This window comes from Lissotriton helveticus, chromosome 5_1 (genome assembly GCF_964261635.1).
Source record: "Lissotriton helveticus chromosome 5_1, aLisHel1.1, whole genome shotgun sequence".
Lineage (NCBI taxonomy): Eukaryota > Metazoa > Chordata > Amphibia > Caudata > Salamandridae > Lissotriton > Lissotriton helveticus.
The window spans coordinates 1,252,986,584-1,253,006,914 of NC_136065.1; the positions used below are offsets into that span (position 1 = coordinate 1,252,986,584).

The following is a 20,331-nucleotide window of genomic DNA, read 5'->3' on the forward strand; positions in this document are numbered from 1 at the left end:
TTGCGAACGCAAAGCCTATAAGGAGAAATCCTGTTTTATAACTTTAAAGACATTTTACTGCTTTTTTTATGTATGTGAAATATTGTTAATGTTTTAATTAACTAAACCATAAACATTTATGACCAAGTGATTCTAATTTAAACAATTTGCCAGTATCAGGGCGTTGCTTGGCTCATTGACATTTGTTTTACACTTGCTCAGCCTTGTTGCTTTCGGTGTAAAGTTGCTCTCTTGCTGTTTGTGTTGCCTTGCTGTTCTTCTGCCTCCCGTGCCTTGATTCTCTCACCCCCATCTGTTGTGCGCTACTTTAGTAATGGATGTTTCTGCTCCTCTTTTGCAGGAAGGGTTCCTACTTGGCGAGGTGAGGCAGGAAGAGACATTCAACATCAGCGATTCACATATCGGCAACACAGAACTGCTGCAAGTAATCGGTAAGAAGAGTTCTCAGCCAATTAGAAAAAAAAAAAAAACCCACTCTGGAGGGTTGAAATAAGTGTCTCGGACAATGCATCACTACCGCTGTTGGTCCTGTAAGTCCGCATCTGTAGTAAAGCCCTTTCCTTATTCAAGCCCCTCACTCTGCTTGTGAAGCATATGGCCTTCCTATACATAGTCCTGCCATTTCAGCTTTCAACACTTGGTGAGTCATGCTGTGATGTTCGGACCTTCTTTGTCCTCATGGGAAACGTACCTTGCAGAATCAGCGCAAACAGCACCTCAAATAGTTTATCATCCTTTGTTACGTTATGTTACATAAACTTCTAAAGCGCACGAACAAAGTCTTTGAGAATCTACATGAAGTACAGCACCTGAGTGGAGCCCTTCAGTGCACGCTTGAACAGCACTACTTTGTACAGCCCTGCAGTGGATGCACGTAGTGCAGCAAAGACCTATATGCAGGTTCCCATTCTTACGTGCAGCATAGCAGACGTTCAAAATGGCCAGGCATTGCTTCTGTCACGAGCAAGGATTTAAACAATCTTTCAGTTAGCATCACGGACATGTCCTGAGGATTTAAAGTGTCACAGTGAGAAAAAGTGCACCACATGTGTCACTCTGTACTGCTGCTAGAGCCTCACTCTCATTATTGAGAAGGCATTGCTCAAGAGCCAATTGACTACAATGGTAATTGGCTACTTCCCGCACAGATGTCTCAGGGGACCTCCTTATTTCAGGCCATCTATATCTCGCCGCATCAGTGGCTCTTGCCCATTTGCGAACCCAGCATCTGACTATTTGCCTTTTTCATTGTGGACTTCAGTCACATTATTGGTATTTGCCACTTGTATGTTGGCCCTTGTATGCAACAGTTTCTAACAACCCAACATGATATTACAAGCAGCAGTCTACTGCTTACATTGAATAATGAGGACAGTGGCAATACTTACAGTTGCCTTCTTTGTGCCTATTTCAACAGAGAGTCCAAAGGTAGATCATTTTATTCTCCCCCAGGGTAAGCTATGATGCCCTGGTTTAATTTGGCTGTTTGCTTTCTCTTAAGGCACCAAAGACATGTGAGGGACCAGTTATGAGCTACATGCCCATTATATATTAGGTTAATTTCTTTCTGGCTTAGTTCCATATCGGAAGTCTGGGAGATACCACACTGTCTTACCTTTCTTTGTGATTCTCTTGGATGTGGATAGATGCCTGGCAAAGCAAAAGTCCACTTAAGCTTGACCTGTGAGCCGGTCTCAGGCCTTTTTTACTTTATACCTCCACCTTTTAGTCACTTGCTGTGGAATACCCCAAAGTAGACCAACCGCATTTTGAAGGCACACTTTTTTCAAAGTGTTCCGTCAACAAATCCGTAGTTTACAATGTTGTCTTGCACTTCTCTCTTTGCGTAAATAAAATCCCAATTGGCAAGATAGCTCAGGGAGCTAAACATTTGTCACTGACATTAGCAATGATGTGCAGGTAATACGTTTAGATCCTGCAGAGGGCAACACAACCTTCCATCCATGTGAGGTAAGTACAATAACAGTCATTAAATTGGGCGTTAGTAATTCCTGTATGGTAATGTACTTTAAAAAGTCAATGGTAGTGATGTAACTTACTACATAAAGAAAATGGTTTTATTAATATCAACTTGAGCTTTTAGATGATGCACCTCTTGGGTATAATAATGCCATCTCATAATTGTAGCTTTAATAACAGGAACATGCACCAGCACCACAATCGTGTTTCACAACTTAAATTAAATCCTTTCTCAATGTAAAGTTCAGGCCAATTGTAAGGTTCTAGTCAATCAAAGGCTGCTTGGTCTTCCTGAACACCACTGTTCCAGGACATTGCTTGACAAAGATTCTAACTTGTGGTGCATTTTTGCAAAGAAATCGGTCTCCTAGCCCAAAAACCTACATTTGATTAAACCTTCTTATTCTTGCTTATCACATTTCGTTGATGATCTGGCTGATCTCCATTTTATCACTAATGTAACAATACTGCTTTGTGTCAAAGTTCTCCTCCTTCATGAGCTCTTTGAATAGCATTTGTTCGTTCTTTAGGATTTGTGCAGCCATTCAAGTGGAGCTCCTGAAGAGTGAGTTCTGTCCCCCATCACTCTAAATCTGCTCTGGCTCAATAAAAGGTCTAGCCGATGCTTTGCAAAGATTGTTGTCAGTTGCTGATAATACTGCAGACCGCAAAGCACTAGACCTCTTAACCTCCCTGTTCGAGCTGTCTGAGACCTAAATTCACGTTTGCTACAGGGAGCAGATCTGTCTGTTAGGTGTACTTGTTAATCACTGCCAAGTGCTGGTTGTTGGCGGCTCTCGTGTGCAGCTCATGAAAGTTGAGTTATGAAAATCCGCTTAACCCTATACAACAAGGTATTATCTAGACAATGTAATTTCAAAAATGTAATGCTTTAAGTTTGGTAAATTTTCTTTCCCTGCCTCGTTTTGTATGTAAATAGTTCACACCCCACTTAGTCCTCCAGTCTCCCCCGACCCTCAATTCCATTTCCCAAATTCCCAGAAAAAAAACGTTTGCGGTTGGCTAGAAAGGCATAATGTGATTTGGACAATATAGTAGTACTTTACAACGCATACTAGTGAATTCGATTTTTCAAGAGCTTCCTTTGATTCTGAAGTGGGCTTCCACCAGGTCTCTGTATTTCTCCCATTCCTTGCTTAAGGTGAGTCCAACACCGTGGTGTCTCTTTGCTACCACTCCCCTTTTGCCAAGCAAAGGACACTAGAATGCTGCTTCTCTCCTTTCAATACATGATTTTAAAGACCATGTAACCAAAAGACCTCACATTGTCTGCCTAGCTGTGGAGGCACACTCAACGTGCTGGTTTACTATTCGTTATATTTTCATCGTGACACAACCTGGACATGGGGCTGTTACACATGAGCGATAGCTAACTTTATTGTGCTGCCAGGCCAGTTCCATAAAGAACAATTTACAAGCACCAGGCTTATGCTTACATGCACCTGGACACCCAAAGCATCAAAGCAGTAACGGCAGTAAGTGAAACTCTTACAGCCCAGTCCTACACAATTATAATCTCCTTCACTGACATTTGGGAATAAGAACCAGATTCACACATATGGATTGATTGTGTAACCGATGCAAATGATGCATCAAGAACCTCAGGATACGCCTCTTTTAATGAGACCGGGGATTCTGTATGCACTAGTATATTTTCAGTACCTTTTTGTTTTTTTTGTTTGTACTCTCACTCGATTTTAGTGGTCACCCTTACCCATCTCCCACTACTGAAGACAACAGATCTTCCAAATCTATAACTTTTTCACGTGCTAGTCTTTTGTCTGTCTGAGAATCTTATCCTGACGGTACACACCTCTGCATCAACATCTGATGGCCTTCATTCGCTGCTGTAGGTGTTGGTAAATAAAGGCCCAGACCTGACTCTGAGTTGTTCGTGCCAGACTAAGGCTAGGTAGCAAAAAGGAGAACCAAGTCCAGACAATAAAAAAGTAATCTAAAAGTAGTTTTGTAATTGTATATTGTAAGATTTTAAATGATCAAACAATAAAATGAATTACTGGAATTGTGTGGCAGTGAAGGACCAAATTATCAGTCAGAGTGGATAAACTTATGTGGCAAAGGGAATTCAAATTATTCCGCACGGAAAAGCAAATTTAGCAACATGGCATGTAATTAAAATCAAATTATGCATCACAAGCTGTGGTTTTATCCCAAACTATTTTCGTGCACATTGAACCTAAGGAGACCCCAACATTATAGAAAATGCATAGTTTTATAAAGATGCGCATATCTCCATTTAACTGACTCTATTTTAAATATTATTCGTGAGCAATTCATGAGTTTGTGTTGCATGTGAGCACTGGAACGCCGTGGTATTACTGCTGTTCTATCTGCCAGGTTGAAATAGTTTGTGTAAAACGTATAATGTTGCACTCAGCAGGACCAAGCCAACATGTACAGGTCTACATTTATAACTGCCAATTTTATTCCATGCATCCCAGTTATGTTGTAAAACTTGTCTTCGCTTTTGAGTTTACTCTCTGTTCATATTATGGGATCTCTTGAAGGAACTGCTGGGTGTTACTTATTAATGAAGTCTGAGTGTCCTCTTAAAGCAACTGCTACTTCAAGAACAGTTTCAAACATTGATTTGCACGAATAGTAAAATAAATATTTTATTGTAAGTCCAGACAATATTTTCACCCACCCACACCTCTTTGCCCGTCAATATCTTTGCATTAGCACTGTTCACTTTTTATGAGCAAATACAAATCTTTATTTTTGATCCAAATAAATGCATGACTGAGCATATTTTGGCTGCCCTTGGTGATCTCTATAAGTTAATACTTTTTTTTTTTTAACTCGTAGAACTTGCTTTGCATTGTAATTGGTTCTGAAAATACGACAGGCAAAGCTTAATTGTGACTTCCTTACCTGTCACTTTCTTTAGGATTGAAAATGACTAGGTAATTTTTTAGCAAGGCAGGAAATAATTGATAAGGCTAGGCCTGATTCAAGAAAGACAGTTGACGGTAATACTTGTTTCTCTAGGCCAGACTTCTGCCACGTTACCGTGGAAAGAAGGTGGAAGTTAAGGCAGATGATAGGGCCCTTCCAAAAACAAGGAGCGGAAGCTTATTTGTTGTTCCCATCAAGGTTGAAAGTAATCAGGAAAGGTTATACCAGAATGTTTACGTCTGAGATAAAAGCAGCGGAATACTTAGCAGAAATCACGGAACTTGACAAAAGAAAGGATAGTAGAACCAGAACCAGAACTCCACCGAGGTCCCCTGTAAGATCCTCACCAAAGACCCCGTAAGATGGTAATTTTAAGCAAATGTATTTAGCATTGCCGGTCAGAGGTGAGAACAGGACAGGATAGGAGAGAGTAGCGATTCTGCAGACTACAGGGGCTACACATAGGCCAGGATTGGCCTATTTGCCTGTAGCAAGGGGGGGGGTTCTTGAAGGGAGGGGGGTAAGGGGGGGTGAGGGGAGGGTGGTGGGGGGGGAGACAAACATGCTGGTTTTGGGCACAAACATGGTGAAGGTAAAAGAGTTAAAAAAGATGCATGGAGTAAGGTATGCAATAGAAGACCAAGAAAGAATATGGGGAAGAAAACAAGGAAAATCACTAAATGTTCCTGGTATAGGTGTATACAAGAAGTAGGAAAAACTATGAATTATAATGACCTGTAGAATAGTTTCAATAAACATTTGCGGACTTAATGAGTTAAATAAGAGGTTAAAAACTGCTTCTTTGTTAAAATCGCTAAAACCTGATTTAGTGTGCCTTCAGGAAACACACATTGAGGGTACCAAGGCTTATTTATTGGATCAACGGGGCTTCAATGTTTTAGCAAAAACCAATCAGAATACAAAGACGAGAGGGGTGGTGATTCTGGGCAAGAGACAGGATACACTGGTTAAGAGGAAACTGGAGGATCAATGGGGCAGATGGGTTATGGCAGAACTAGTGTTTAGGGGAGAAACTTTTACGCTTGTTTCGGTCTATGGTTCTACTGGAGATGATCCAGATATTTTTCAATTTCTAGACACGGAACTTGCGCAATGGCCGGAGCCCATAATCTTATGTGGTGATCTGAATATTCATGATGCAGATAGTAGTTTTTTTAGATCCTGATAGGAAATATATGGGGAGAAAAAGAAGAACTTACAGAGCTTTAGCAGATATGGCAAGGAATAACTCGTTAGAAGATCCATGGTTAAATTGCCATCCGAACTTGGATGGGAGTACTTTCTTCTCAGCTCCTCATCAAACACTGGTCAGGCTGGACTATTTTTTAATCACGAGAGGTCTGATAGATAGTGCAAGGATAGTAAGAGAACCAAGGATCATATCAGATCACAGCCCGTTAGTGTTAACTGCAATACTTGGGCAAAGGAGAATTAAAGAACTGAGGCAATGGACTTTTGACAGAATGCTCCTCCAGGATCAAACTTATAGGGAGAGAATGAGTGAATGGATTAAGGAATTTTGGGAGATCAATAGAGGTACTTCTACATCAGGGACTGTGTGGGATGCTTTTAAAGCCGGAATAAGAGGAGAAACTTTGAGTTATGTTGTCAGTGCTCAAAGAAGGGAGAAGGAAAAAGCGGAGAGAGATAACAAACTAATTAGAGATGCAGAGGAAGAACTTATGAGGGCTATACACACACATTCTCCAATTGAACAGATATTATTGAAGATAGTCGCCCTCAAAGCAGAGGTTATGGATGGGATGGCAAAAAAGACCGTTGAGAAGTATGTAGCCAATAAAGAGAAGGCGTATGAACTTAGCGAAAGAGTTGGTCACATATTGGCTGTGCGAGCTAGGCAAAGAGATGGGATGGCTGATATTAAAGAGATCAAAAACGGTCAGGGAGTTAAGGTTAAGGATGCTGAACAGATTAGAGAGGTTTTCAGACAGTTTTACACGGAGCTTTATATATCAGATGTGTATGAAAGAGAGGAGGACATAGGGGCATATTTGAGGGAGATGGAGCCTTCGGTACTGGCAGAGGCAGACAGAAAAGAGCTGGAAGAGAAATTTAAGGTGGATGAACTGGCTGAGGCTTTGAGGGAGTTGCCGTCCGGGAAGGCTGCTGGTCCGGACCAGATTCCGATAGAATTTTATAAAGTCTTCCAACCCTCCTTACTAGCAGAAATGTTTAATGTGATGTTGCTAGCGCAAATGGGTGAGTCTGTTCCACAATCCTGGGGAGGCGCAGATATTATTGTTGTTCCAAAAAAGGGCAAACCCGTAGATGTTCCGGGCTCCTATCGACCCATTACTTTAATGAACGCGGATGTTAAGGTTTTCTCCAAAATCTTGGCAAAAAGGCTATCTAGGATAATTGAATCCTTGGTTATTTCTTCCCAGCATGGATTTATTACAGGTAAGGGAACAACCCAACACACTAGGCAAGTAATCACGGCATTTGATGTAGCAAGCATCCTGGAAGACCCAATGGCAGCGGTGTTTCTCGATGCCGAAAAAGCATTCGATAGGGTCTCATGGAGATATTTATGGGATGCTTTGAGGTGGCAAGGGATAGGACCAGGATTTATAAAGGCTCTGCAGACTTTATATATCAACCCGACGGCTAAGATAAGAGTCAATAGAGGTTACTCGGCAGCAGTTAATATCCAGAGAGGCACAAGGCAGGGCTGTCCCTCCTCTCCCCTGCTTTTTGCTCTATATCTTGACCCCTATATACGAAAGTTGGAAAGTAATCAGCAGATACCACCGTTAGTTCTCAATGGTTGTAGACTTAAATCATTAGCTTATGCGGATGACGTCGCCATCCTGACCGCAGAACCTACAGTTGCCATTAGGGCAATTGAAGTTGAAGCTGAGAGGTTTGGTCAGTTTTCAGGATACAGTTTGAACATCACTAAAACTCAGATAGTTAAAAATCAATGGGTAATTTGTAATGATGCTAGAGTGACGGATATGGCAACTTATCTAGGGGTACAAATAACAGCAGAAATAGGTAAGATTGTGGAAAAGAACATGGATCCCTTGATAGCACAAATGAAAAAAGATCTGGAAAAAATGAACAATCTACACCTGACATTAGTTGGTTGTACAAACATCATCAAAATGATGATTTTACCCAAATTTTTGTATGTGTTCAGGGCGGTACCTTTGTTGTTTGAAGCCAGTTGGTTTAATGGTATAGAGACTATATGTAACAGGTTTATATGGGCACACGGCAAGACCCGGAGGGCTTATAGGCACATGACACTCCCCAGAGAAAAAAAAAAAAAAAAGAAAAAAGAAAAAAAAGACAATGACTGGTGCACAGCATGCACTGGTGGGTAGACCCAGTGTCCTGACAGCATACCGTTCTGGGCTCACTCGCCTCCAGCAGGTGGCAGCACAGTCTTCGTCCTGTGTGGCCTTTCCATAGAAAGGACTTAACTGGAGGTTTCAGTGTGCCTTTCCACAGTGGGTCGCCCCATCGCTAAATGCCGGACTCTGGTTGCACATGTATCTGAGCAGTAAAACATGGCAACTAATTGAGTTGCCAGAAGTTTTCCTCTGTTGCACTGGTAGAGTCTTTTCATGTAGTCTTGCTTCAGCGTGCCCAAAGCAAGCCCAATCTGTTCACTTCTGCGCTCCGATCAGGTGCAGAGTCTGTATCACCACCCAATTTCAGCTAGTTGTCCATTTTTAAACAAGAGAATGCATATTATAGGTCTGTGAAGCCCTTGCACAATGGATTGCTCTGGTTGGGAACAATCTTCTGTCTCTCTCACGTGTATATTACTCCCTGCAAAGACTCTTCTCAGACACAATGAACAAAGTCTCATCCTGATACTTGGTAATAGCCTGAGTGGTTTATGTGTAACTGAGTTCTGGCTTGAAGAGAGCTCAGGTCCAGTTTCTGAAAAAGGTAAAATCAGCCATTTGGAATATCTGATAATCGAGGTGGAGATCTAGCATTGATGAGTACATTATCACTTGTGATCTCTTGTCTACCCCTTCCTGCAATTTCTTTGGCTGTAGTGTTTTTAATTAACATTACCAGTTCTACTTTTTTTTTTTTTTAAATCCTGTTGATATATTACCTTTCCAATCCCATTGATCAATTTTTATTATCCTTTATGAACATCTTTGTTTTCTGTTCAACAATCTTCTTATTTTAGCTGATTTTAATACTGGGGCAGATGCCTCTTACTTTTCTGATGGGGCCTGTTTGCTTCATTTATATATTTCTCTGCATCAACATGCTATGAGACCTATATACTATGCAGGACATTTGGTTTCTCTATTATGGATTCTGTTAATGTCCATTAGCCCTTGATGTTACCAAGAACTGATCATTTAGCTATTCCCTTTTTTTTTTAATTAAACTTCCCACACTTAATAAGGCTGTTTGAGTGAAAACTGCTCTGATAGAGGGAAGAGAACTGCCTACAATTCCCTTCTCTAATAGGGTTCCTGTTCTTGATAACACTCTACCACATATTGATGAGAACATTAATAGGAATACTGGTTCCTCTTCCAACTGGATCACAGAGACTCTTGATGCAGTGGCTCCAATTAAGCGGATTGCACCTTTGAGATTGAAGCTTCTAGCTCCCTGGTTTTCCCTAGAACTGGTACATCCTAAAACTAATAATAAAAATCTAGATGGCCACTGGTATATAACATATAATTCCACAAATAAAGTTAATCGCAAAGCTGCCCTGTTTACAAGACTTTGAGCTATTGGCACTGTAAATGTGTAAATACCTTAAATTCTTGCAAATATGAGGCCTATTGCATTGTAAATATTGTATGTTTCCAAGCGCCCCATGCCGCACTTGCACCTAATAGAGGCCAGAACCCTTTCTTTAGACGAGCTGGAGCTAAAGAAAGGGGCGTGACCTCTATTAAGTGCAAGCGCTGCACGGAGCACTTGGAAACACTCCACCCAATATATATTTGTAAAGCAATATGTGTCGCATTTGCACGAGTTTAACCTATTGTCATTTACAATGCCAATAGCTCAGAATCACCTAAATGTGAGACCAATGGCATTCCAAAGAATCTGCCGCCATTGTCCCAGCTGCTTGGAAAGTGGAAGCGTGCATGCTGCCCTGAATGTTGCTGCAAAGCACATCGTGCCTGCAGTAAGACAAACTCACTAAATAAATAGTACTTGCATACTAAATAGCACAGACAGTGTAAACCCAGTAAAAGGGCTAGTCCTCATGGGTTGTTACAAAAAAATCCAGGCAGTACTAAGGAGGGACTAACAAGCTGATTACCGAATCAGAGGCCAGCATTTACAAAGACACAAGCCACTCAAACATTTGGGCGGAGAGTGGGCACTCTAATACAGCATGCCTCACAGAGCTGCCCAGGCTTGACCTGAAAATGACCAGAGCATCATACTATCCAAATCTCATTAACACCCTGACAAAATCGGGGATGTTTTTTGCATTGTGGTAGTGTGCCTAGTTCCACTCAGTGTGCAAATGTAATCCTATCATCGCACAATCTACACTTTAATCTTTCAAGTTATTTCAGGAACATCAATACTGACATCCTCAAGGCTTTTCAGTGTGTCCCCGTCTTTTGTAATTCCCCCTCTGTGGTGATTGCGCCTGAAAAGGAGACTCCTACCGACTTTTTATTGACTATTTCTCTGACTTCACAGAATGACATTATAACGACAATTTGGGCCATTAAATCTGGCTAAACATTGACCCCTTTGTTTAAGGTTCTCATTAAGAGGAGGATGATTAACAGGATTGTACTTAACCGTTTGATCTTCTATAATAAATCCTTATTGCACTGCAAAAGTTCCATTTGCTTGGTTCTTAAAAAATAAAGTGCCTACTTTGAATCCAGCAATCAAAGAACGTTTTAGGCTTATTTCTCTACTTACTTTTAAAATCTCAATAAGGGAAATGTTTTGAGGAAAGGACTTTGTTTTTAGAAGACAATACACTTATTAAGCAGACTCGCTATATTTAGACACCAGCTTTCCCCAGAGGTACTCCTGGTCCAGGCTTAATGATTGACCTGACCCTGGTCAAGGTGGCTTGGCTGCACTGGTGTTAAGTCTTTCAGACGATTTTGAAACAGTTTCTCATTCCATCCTTTTCTAACATTCCTCACTTTCTTCAACCTATATGTATCGGTTGAAAGAACGGATTCCTTCCCTTGTTTTTGCCTAAGCTGGTGACACTTGCCTGTATGTCAAGCTGGTGACAAGTATGTCCATAAAGGGTTACGTTAAATTGGCTGCATTCTTAACTACACCTTCTTAATTCTGACCTTAACAGATGCTGGTGTCTTTGCTAACCTTGAGTACACCTGGCCTGAGCCTGATTGTTTTTTTTTTTTTTGCAATCTACATTCCGTAGGGACATCATTCTTCTCTTATTTTTGCTAGGACGTCCTTCTTATTGAGTGACTCGCTCTAATTTGTTCAACATTTAGCAGCCTGTATTTAGTCAGGCCCTAATTTATGATCCCATCCCATATTTCTGCCCTTTTGGCTTTCCTTGGTTATTTTTATTTCCTATAAGGTAAATTTCACAACGTCTTTTACAAATAGAGCCCTCTTTTTGTTAGAAAGCAATTTGCCCATTGTATCCAGATTCAAACTCCCAGGTCCTTCAGTACAAATCTCCTGATGCATCCGAAGGTTAATTAAATATGTCTTGGGGGATGGGTCTTTTCTATGTTGCTTACCAATGCTTTGAACGCTCTTCTTGCTATCACGTCATTTTATGGTCTGGCCCAAAGGCAGCTTTAGCTGTCTTGCCAGACTCTTGATTTCCCAAAAAATACATAATACATATTTAGGGATTCTCAATCAACTCTTTCACCATCTTTCTGTTCCAGTGTTGATTAAATTATTCTCTCTGCCACCAGAGCTTATTGCATGATAATGCCAGAACTTTGATAAGTGGGAAGACGAAATGAACAGGACATAGATCGTTCAAGGTAATAACTTGTCATCTGGTGGAATCTTTGGTCGTGGGATTGTCCCTTCACTTCTTTATTGCCCCTTTCTCCAAAATTCCTGGTAACCTAGCCTCCCGATCCTTTTTAGCTACTTGGGGTATATTATAAAAGCAAGTTTGTGGTCTTCGAGTTTGAAGAAGTAATAACTGATGTGTGCTAACCTCTTCACCAAAAAGGCTTAAAAAAACACTGCAGCTTTTATGCGCCCTTGTAGGAAAGTGCCTCCTTTTGACATTGTCACCCCTACTTTTTGTCTATTAAATGATGTGATTTCGGCTGAAAGTGCACTGGGGTTCTTCTTAGCAGGTACCCAGTGCCAGAGCTCTTTCCCAAAACTGAAAAATTGTACCCCCAATTGGCAAAACCTTTAGCACCCTCTGTAAAGTCCTGGTGTGTGAAAACATCTTGAGGGCGCAGCCTTGGGCGTCTCCTTGCTCGCCAACCATCAGCTGTTACCAATGTTAGCTTATGTGGACAACGCCGTATTGATGGCGAGAACTGAGAGGGGGCCACCAGTATCTTATATCTACGTATGCAACTTTTATGGCATCATTAGATTTAAAGGTCAACCAGATCAAATCTTTTATTATCATTGCCGGGGGGTTGAGGGGGGACACGACAGACCTCATTCTTTTTTGTGGACTCCGGTAAGATTGAGGTGGTGGACTCGTTCCCCTATTTAGGAGTCCTTTTTTATATAAATCAATCATGGTCTAAATTATTAGAGGGAAGAGCATTGGCCATGCAGAAGAGAAACCTTATGGCACTGAAAACATTCACTAAAAGGCTGGGAGTCAAACCTCTGATCCCAATGAAAAAGATTTATCGTGCCAAAACTAAGGCGGCAGCAGTATATGGTGCAGCGATCTGGGGGATGGGGCTCCATATGATACTCTGCAGACCATAGATAACAATGTTTTCAAGTCCTTTACGTCCGTCCCACAGTCATACTCCTACTGTTTTACACATGGAACTGGCTTTACCATACATCATTGACACAATTAAAATGGCACCACTCCTACTGTGGCACTCTATCTGGCGCAGGGTGACAGTCCCCCTCACACAAAATTTGATAACACTCATTTTAAAGTCGGACAATTATAGTAGGGACGCCGTTTGAACCTCAGAGAGCGAGTGCCTACCTCGCATACGCTGCTAATCCTCTTTTCTGGAGCCCGGAGCCTGTTGGTCTTGGTCCCCCTCCCGCAGCCGCACTTACCAACCTGAAGCGGCCGCCGAGTGGAGGGGACCACAGGACTACGTATCCCGGCCTGCCCTGCAGCGGAAGACGCCGCAGAATTCGCGCCAGGCGGCGCATAACAGCGCGTCATCCCCGCGTCAGCGCGCGGGAGCGCCCGGGGCTAAGCCCGGGCAAAGGGCGGGCCCTCTGTGGCCCTCAGTGGCCGAGGTAGGCCGGGCTGGGCCCCGGTATTTTCTACTTTTTTGTTTTAGTTTTTGTTGTACGCTCGTATAAAATACACAGATTGATATTCTGCGAGGAAATACGCCATTCGCCTGTACGAGCGTTTATCTTCTCTCCCTGTGGATTCATTTTTTACTGACTGTTTGTTCATATTCTGGACTTATAAACCTGCTGTAGGGCTAGATTCTCTTCTGTCATCATGACTGCAAAGAAATTACGTTCTGGGAGAGTCCTAGGGGGGAGGTCATGTATAAAAACAAGATCCAATCCCCTGAGAAACAAATATGAAAATAGCGTACAACTGAAAGGTCAGATGCAGTTGCTGCAAATTTGGGAAAAAACTGCCAATAAACCCATAGAAGTCCCTATAACAACTGATGTTGAAATAAGAACACAATCGCAACTGCAATCCAATGTGGTGAAAGATCTTAATCTTGATCCAACGATGGAAACAAATAAGCCTTCTCTGACTCAGTCTAACGATGTAATCCTTTCAGCATATACATCAAAAGGAGTCGACTCTGATCCCATGTTAACAAATTTGAAAGTACTTCAGCACAATACTTCTAAGGGAATAGAAAATGCGGAGGAGGATATAGGAGAAGTATCTATTTCGTCCAGTATCGATCTTGAACTCTGTGGTCGCTATATGGACAAGAGAATTTTGACTCAACCTGAGCACAGTAAAACTCCTAATGGAGCAACGCCATCAGGACTGCTGCTATATAGTAGCACTCCTTCCTTCAAATCTAATGACATCCTTTCAATGCAGAGTGATTTGAAATCTCCACAACTTAATCTATCGGGGATCTGCTCTTTTACTCCATCCGGCTATCCAAAAAATGAAAAACCGATCTCTGAGTCTCTGATAGCACTTGAACAAATACTGTCTTCTATATTACTTTTACTTGGTAGATTTGCAGTGAGCTCCGACTGCATTTTGACTTCAGTTACCGAGATATTGAAGGCACTGCTGGCTAAAAACGCAGAGAATGTGACTATTCCTCCTACTGAATTTGTTGTCCAAAAAGTCGTAGATAACACTAATTCTTTGGATAAAAATGCACCGTTGGGGATGACTATAAAGGTTGATATTCATGAGCCCTCCGAGACCCCTACCCTATCTTCCTTAAAACAGAGAAAAGATTTAGAACCTACCGTGAAGGAAGAAAGTTTGGTAGAGGTATTACACACGGCCGGAAATGATCTTTTTCCCATCTTTATCCAGGAAAAAAAAGAACCTGAAGGAACTTTGACGACTAATAAAACAGCAAAAGTAAAAACTAAAGGGAAAAATAGGAAGTTGCTTCGTAAATACAAAAAGAAAAGACAGAGGCAAATTATTTTCCAAAAACACATAATATCTGAAGTGCCTGATGTTATAGAAAGTGCAGAAAGTTCAATATTGGATACTCCTGCCAAAGAGGTAGTGGGTTGTATCACTAACAATGTATTGGAAGGTACCCCTGCTGAAGGTACCATGAATGGGGTAGTTCCATGCTCTGTGGTAAATGTACTAGAACCCCTAGCATCAGTTGTTGAAGATATAAGAAACATGCCTATAGTAACAAAGGTACTTAATCCATCTGCACCTACTTTTCGGCCCCAACCTGATGTAGCTAGGAGTTCAATTATTCAGCCAGTGAAAACACCTATTTTATGTGTGGATACTTTGACATTGGATTTTCTTCCCTTATTTGATTTAGATCTAAAATTCAACAGATCTTGGTTGCTTAACTGCTTTAAAGAAATAGAAAGCTTAAAACTAATTTTGTCAAATGATATTGATTTGGTCTCACCAATAAGATCTGTAAATGGGCAACGAACAAGGGTAAAATTCTACTCTAAAATAATTGCTAATCTTGTATTCCAACAAGCGGAAGTTTTTCAACGTAGAGGGATTGATGTTACCTATTGTTAATAATGGACAGTGTATTCCCTCTAGAGAAAGAATTACAAATTTGGGTTCTAGGCAGGAAGACCCATCCACTTGTAGTAAAGATCTAAAAATCTGGGTCTCTAGAGGTAAACGAACGGTTTCTCAGGTACTCCCTCTACCGGACAACATTGATACTTCTCTAATAGAAGACAATCAGATGTGGAATTGGTTGCCAGGAGTTCTATCAAATAATACAACGAACAACCCACGACTATTTCAACATCTTTAACAGTCATTTAAAATTGTCTCTTGGAATGCTGCAGGCCTGCATAATTGCCCAGAGAAACTTGATTTTTTACTCTCTTTAAAGGCAGATGTGCTATGTATTCAGGAAACATGGTGTAAAAATCTCCTATATGGAGGGAAAGATTATTTTGTCCTGGAGGCCCCCGCTACTCCTTCTAAAAAAGGTCATGCAAAAGGTGGAATTGCCTGTTTGTTATCTAATACCTTACAATGGCAATTCTCCCATTACACGGACACTAGTAATCTTTTCCAATCAATAACTATTAATAATCTAGCGTCAGTGGGTAGACTGTCTTCATTTATAATTTTAAATGCATATATCCCACCTGAAGATATTTTTAATACTGTTCTAAAGCGAATGTTTTCTTATGTTAAACAAATATTAGAGCTCGATCACCCCCCCTATATTTTACTCGTGGGTGACTTAAATAGCAAAGTGTCTAACTTAAGTCTAGACATGTTTAGAAACAAACCTAAGGAAGAAGCATATAATATACCACAAGCACTCTTTCCTACTAAAATAAAAACTAATAAAAGAGGAAAGATACTGCTTGAGGAACTCAGCCACTTAGAGGGGCTTATTGTAAACGGTAGGATGCCTTCTGACACTCCCGCTAACTTTACACATGGATCATTTAGGGGTGAATCTATTTTGGATTATGCAATCACGGACTACGATACGTTCTCTTGTGTCCGAGATATGGTGATCTCTCACTCCTCTTTGAGCGACCATAAAATGATTGACATAACTGTCTCAATAATTCCTCCAGAAACTAATTCTTGGTCCTTAGTGAACAGAGGAATGTCTATTAAATGTAAGTCTGGAAGATGTTTCTGGGACCCTATCTGTATGAAGGATGTACAAAATATTCTTGCCCAAACTTTACTAGAATTAGATGAATGGCAAGGTATGGAATTTTTACATCTCGAAAATTTTATAAAGAAACTTACCAAGATAGCTAAGAGAACTGGAAATTCTAAAAAGTTACACTTCTCTCCTACCATATTATTAATTTTAAATAAGGAGATAAATAAACTTGTGAGGCAACAGTACCTTAATAGATCTAGGGAAAATGAGCGTAAGTTAGCCTTATTAAAAAGAAGGAGGGTCAGATTGAGATCTAAGTTAAAAAGAGAAAAAGAAGATTCTCTCTGGATTAGGCTAAGAGAGGCTTCGACTTTTAACAACTCTAGAGATTTCTGGTCCATAATAGGGAAAGGATGTGGATCAATAACAACCCCCATCCCTATCTCTATTGAGGAAGATGTCTGGATACTATTTGTAACTAGCTTATATGCACCCAACGGTACAGTGAGGGATAAATGGGATCCAGCCCCAAATAGAGAGCATAAAATAGAACTCCCTACCGAGATATCCATAGCTACCGTGATAAAGAGTATGCGCTCTTCCGGAGCAATGGGTCCGGATGAACTGCCCATGTCAATAATTAAGCAAGACGTCACCACCTGGAGTAGGATTCTTCTCCCAGTGTTTCAAGCATGCTTTATATCAAGAACAGTCCCCGACTCTTGGAGGGGAAGTATATTAATCCCCATATTTAAAAAGGGTGATCGGGATAAGCCTATTAACTATCGTCTAATAGCTTTATTGGACTCAATAGGAAAAATTTTCGCTAAATGTCTTTTAATGCTAATAACAGATTGGGCAGAATTAAATGGTATTTTACCCTTGGAACAAACGGGATTTCGCAAAGAGCATGGAACTCTAGATAATTTGACATTATTACAGGTGATTGTGGACAAGTATGTACGTGTTCGAGGTGGTGGCATATACGCAGCATTTATAGATTTCTCCACAGTGTTTGACAAGGTGGACCGTCCAACGCTGTGGAGAAAGCTGGCTGCATTGGGTATGCCAGTGTACTTACTTGAATTAGTTAGGTCTCTTCACACGAACACGTGGTGTAAAGTGCTACAAGGCGGAGAAAGGGGTCTTTCTCAATCTATCCCTTCTCAGAATGGTTTGAAACAAGGGTGTATACTGGCCCCTATATTGTTTTCTCTATATACGGCAGACCTACCATCTTCCATTGCAGCTTGTGAGGGACTAGCCCCGACAATTGGAGGGTCATCCATATCGGTCCTAATGTATGCGGATGACATACTGGTTTTAGATTTAACCCCGAAGGTTTATCTAATCGTCTACATGCATTGAATCAATTTGCTGAAGCACATTACATGAAAATCAATATATCGAAAAGTAAAATCATGTGCATTTTTGGTAAGAAAAAATGTAGGTCTGGAAGTTATAGTTGGGCTATAGGTGGACAAAAATTAGAGGTGGTTAAAACCTATACCTTCTTAGGCAAAATAATCTCAGCAAACCTTAGTGAGAATCCCCATATTGAACACAATTCACGTAAAGCGTCGGCCCATGGCATGGGGTTATGTTCCTTGTACAATGCTACAGGGAAGAGACATTTCTCACTTTTTCTGGATGTATTTAGAGCAAAAATTCCTGCAACTCTACTATATGGAATTGAATTAGTGGAATTGAAACAATGGGGATTTCTGCAAAAAATGGAAGGAAAGGTTTTAAGAAAAATCTCTTCCTTTAATACAGCATGCTCTGCATCTTCATGCAGGCTGGAATTCGGACTCCGAAGTTGTTGGGTACAGGGGTTGGTAGCCCTCGTAAGATGGGTAGCCTGTCTGGCCAGAGGTAAACCGGGTTCCTTACGAGAAGCCATTAAAAAGGAACTCTTGGGCAATTTTAACGAGTTCTCTTTGTTAGTAAAAAACTTTAGAAAAGCAGTATTTTTGTTAGAACTGGATGAAAGCACTTTATTCCTACTCTCACCTTCTGAGCTAAAGTCTAAATTAAAATGTGCATCTTGGGAACTCTGTTATAAATTGGATATACTTGCCCAACCTAGACAAAAAGAAAGGGAATCACTGGTAAAAACATATATCCCAAAGCTGGCCCAACAATACCTCATCTGGAATATTCCTCATAGAGTCCGTAGGTTATGGTACCTTTTAAGACATGACTTGCTTCCATTAAATCTCCTTTTAGCAAAATGGTATGGGGTATCGCCAATATGTAATCTCTGTAATAATGCTGTACAGGATCGTAATCACGTCTTATTTATTTGTCCCGCATTGCGCCCATTGCGCTATAAATGGTTAAAACCAATTTGTCTACAACTAGGAATTTTAAATGTAAAAATGTTCTTCCATGCACTTTACTGTCCACCAAATGAAATGTTTTGTTCCAGAATTTTTAATTTTTTTAAAGGGTTTTTAGATATTTATTAATGATGTACAGGGAGATATTTGATGATCGCTTGACCAGTAGATAAGTAGTGTTTCCTTTCTGTCTTGTTTTGTGATTTATTTGTAATTAATGTTGTATAATTGTGTGTTTTATTTTTATGTGGCCCTCATCGAGAGCCAAAACATAATAAACTTTTTGACTAGTAGTAGGGTTAAGTGGCTACAGTATGTGGAGTCGGAATTATCTGCTATTGGTTTAAGCCGCCTTTTCAAAGACCCTTCTACTTGTAAGTCCATGTCTAATAAAAACTGGCTGAGATATTCATTTTGAGGGCTCAATATCTGAGAAAGGAAAAAAAACTCCCACACCCAGACGGCTCTTCTGTATGAATTAACACCTGCACTGATGGAGGGAAGATTTTTGTATCTGGCTGATGTCACATTCTCACACTGTGAGAAAGTGGCTCTATATATACTGGACCAAAGTAAGGTACAGTGTGTATAGAGACCACAACCCCCAGAGGTATTACAGAAGTTAAAGTCAGGGCTGACCTTACTCTCCAAAGTGGTAGCTTGGTAGAGCAGTAAAGCAGTACCAGAGGACAGTGTAAATAAAGCATTTGTTTAACACAGTCAGCAAAAGGTTTCACACACTCAAGGACTGAACTCCAGGCCAATTGTTTTAAATCAAAAAATATAGTTTAATTTGTGGAACCAACAGGTATCAAAATATACTTTTCTCAATATGAGTGTTCTCAGATAATTGCTTTGCAGAAATGCAATTAACTTTGTAAACACAACAGGTACAGGGGTTGCAGTAGGCAACACAATTCTAAACACAATTTAACATTGAGCTCAATGGGTTTTTCTACATAAATGCAGTTGATTACTTCATGACTGGATCCTAGATTCAGTCCTGGGGTCTAAGCTGAAAACAGTTTAGTAAAAACGTTTTGGTTATTGCAATGATTTTTAAAGAATATAAAGGTATTTTACAAGTTGACACTTAAAAACTTTTCAATGAAAAACTAGCAATGTAATCCTATGGAAGGAAATTAAAGTCACAGGTAAAGTAGGTTCTTGTTACTTTTGTAATCCAGGACTGGACTCCTAGGTTCAGTACTGGGGTCTCTACCTAAGACAAGGAAATATTTACGTTTTAGTTGTTGGTACGATTTTTAAGGAATATTTGCAATTTTCAAAAGTAGACAGAAGAAATTTCAGAGAAAAGCAGTCGGTGGTTCCCTATGGAAGAAAATTCAGGTTATGGGTAAGTATAGTTCTAATTACTTTTGCGGTTCAGTACTGGGCTGAGAGGTACAGTACTGGCTCCTCTCCTGACTCCAGGTGAGTAATTCGAAATTCGTTACTCGACTGATTTTATAGGAATATTTTAGAGTTTCAATACTTCATACTTAGAAGATTTTTCGAGTCAAGCCAGTCAATGTTATCCAATGGCAGGAAAGTGAGTTATCGATTTCCAGGTGAGTACTCGCTGGTGAAGTTAAGGTTCTGGGCTTAGACTCCGGGCTCTCCCAGGGTCGGGAAGG

General features: G+C 40.5%; 1 protein-coding gene across 2 annotated transcripts in view; it reads left to right on the plus strand.

Moving 5' to 3' along the window:
• The window catches only part of ABRAXAS2 (abraxas 2, BRISC complex subunit), a 291,880-nt gene that overhangs the window by 20,896 nt on the left and 250,653 nt on the right, over positions 1–20,331 (plus strand). For both annotated transcript variants that reach the window (XM_078644029.1, XM_078644030.1), the window contains exon 2: positions 341–431. In XM_078644029.1, the coding sequence (XP_078500155.1) occupies positions 341–431 (91 nt within the window). The remainder of the gene's footprint in view (positions 1–340; positions 432–20,331) is intronic.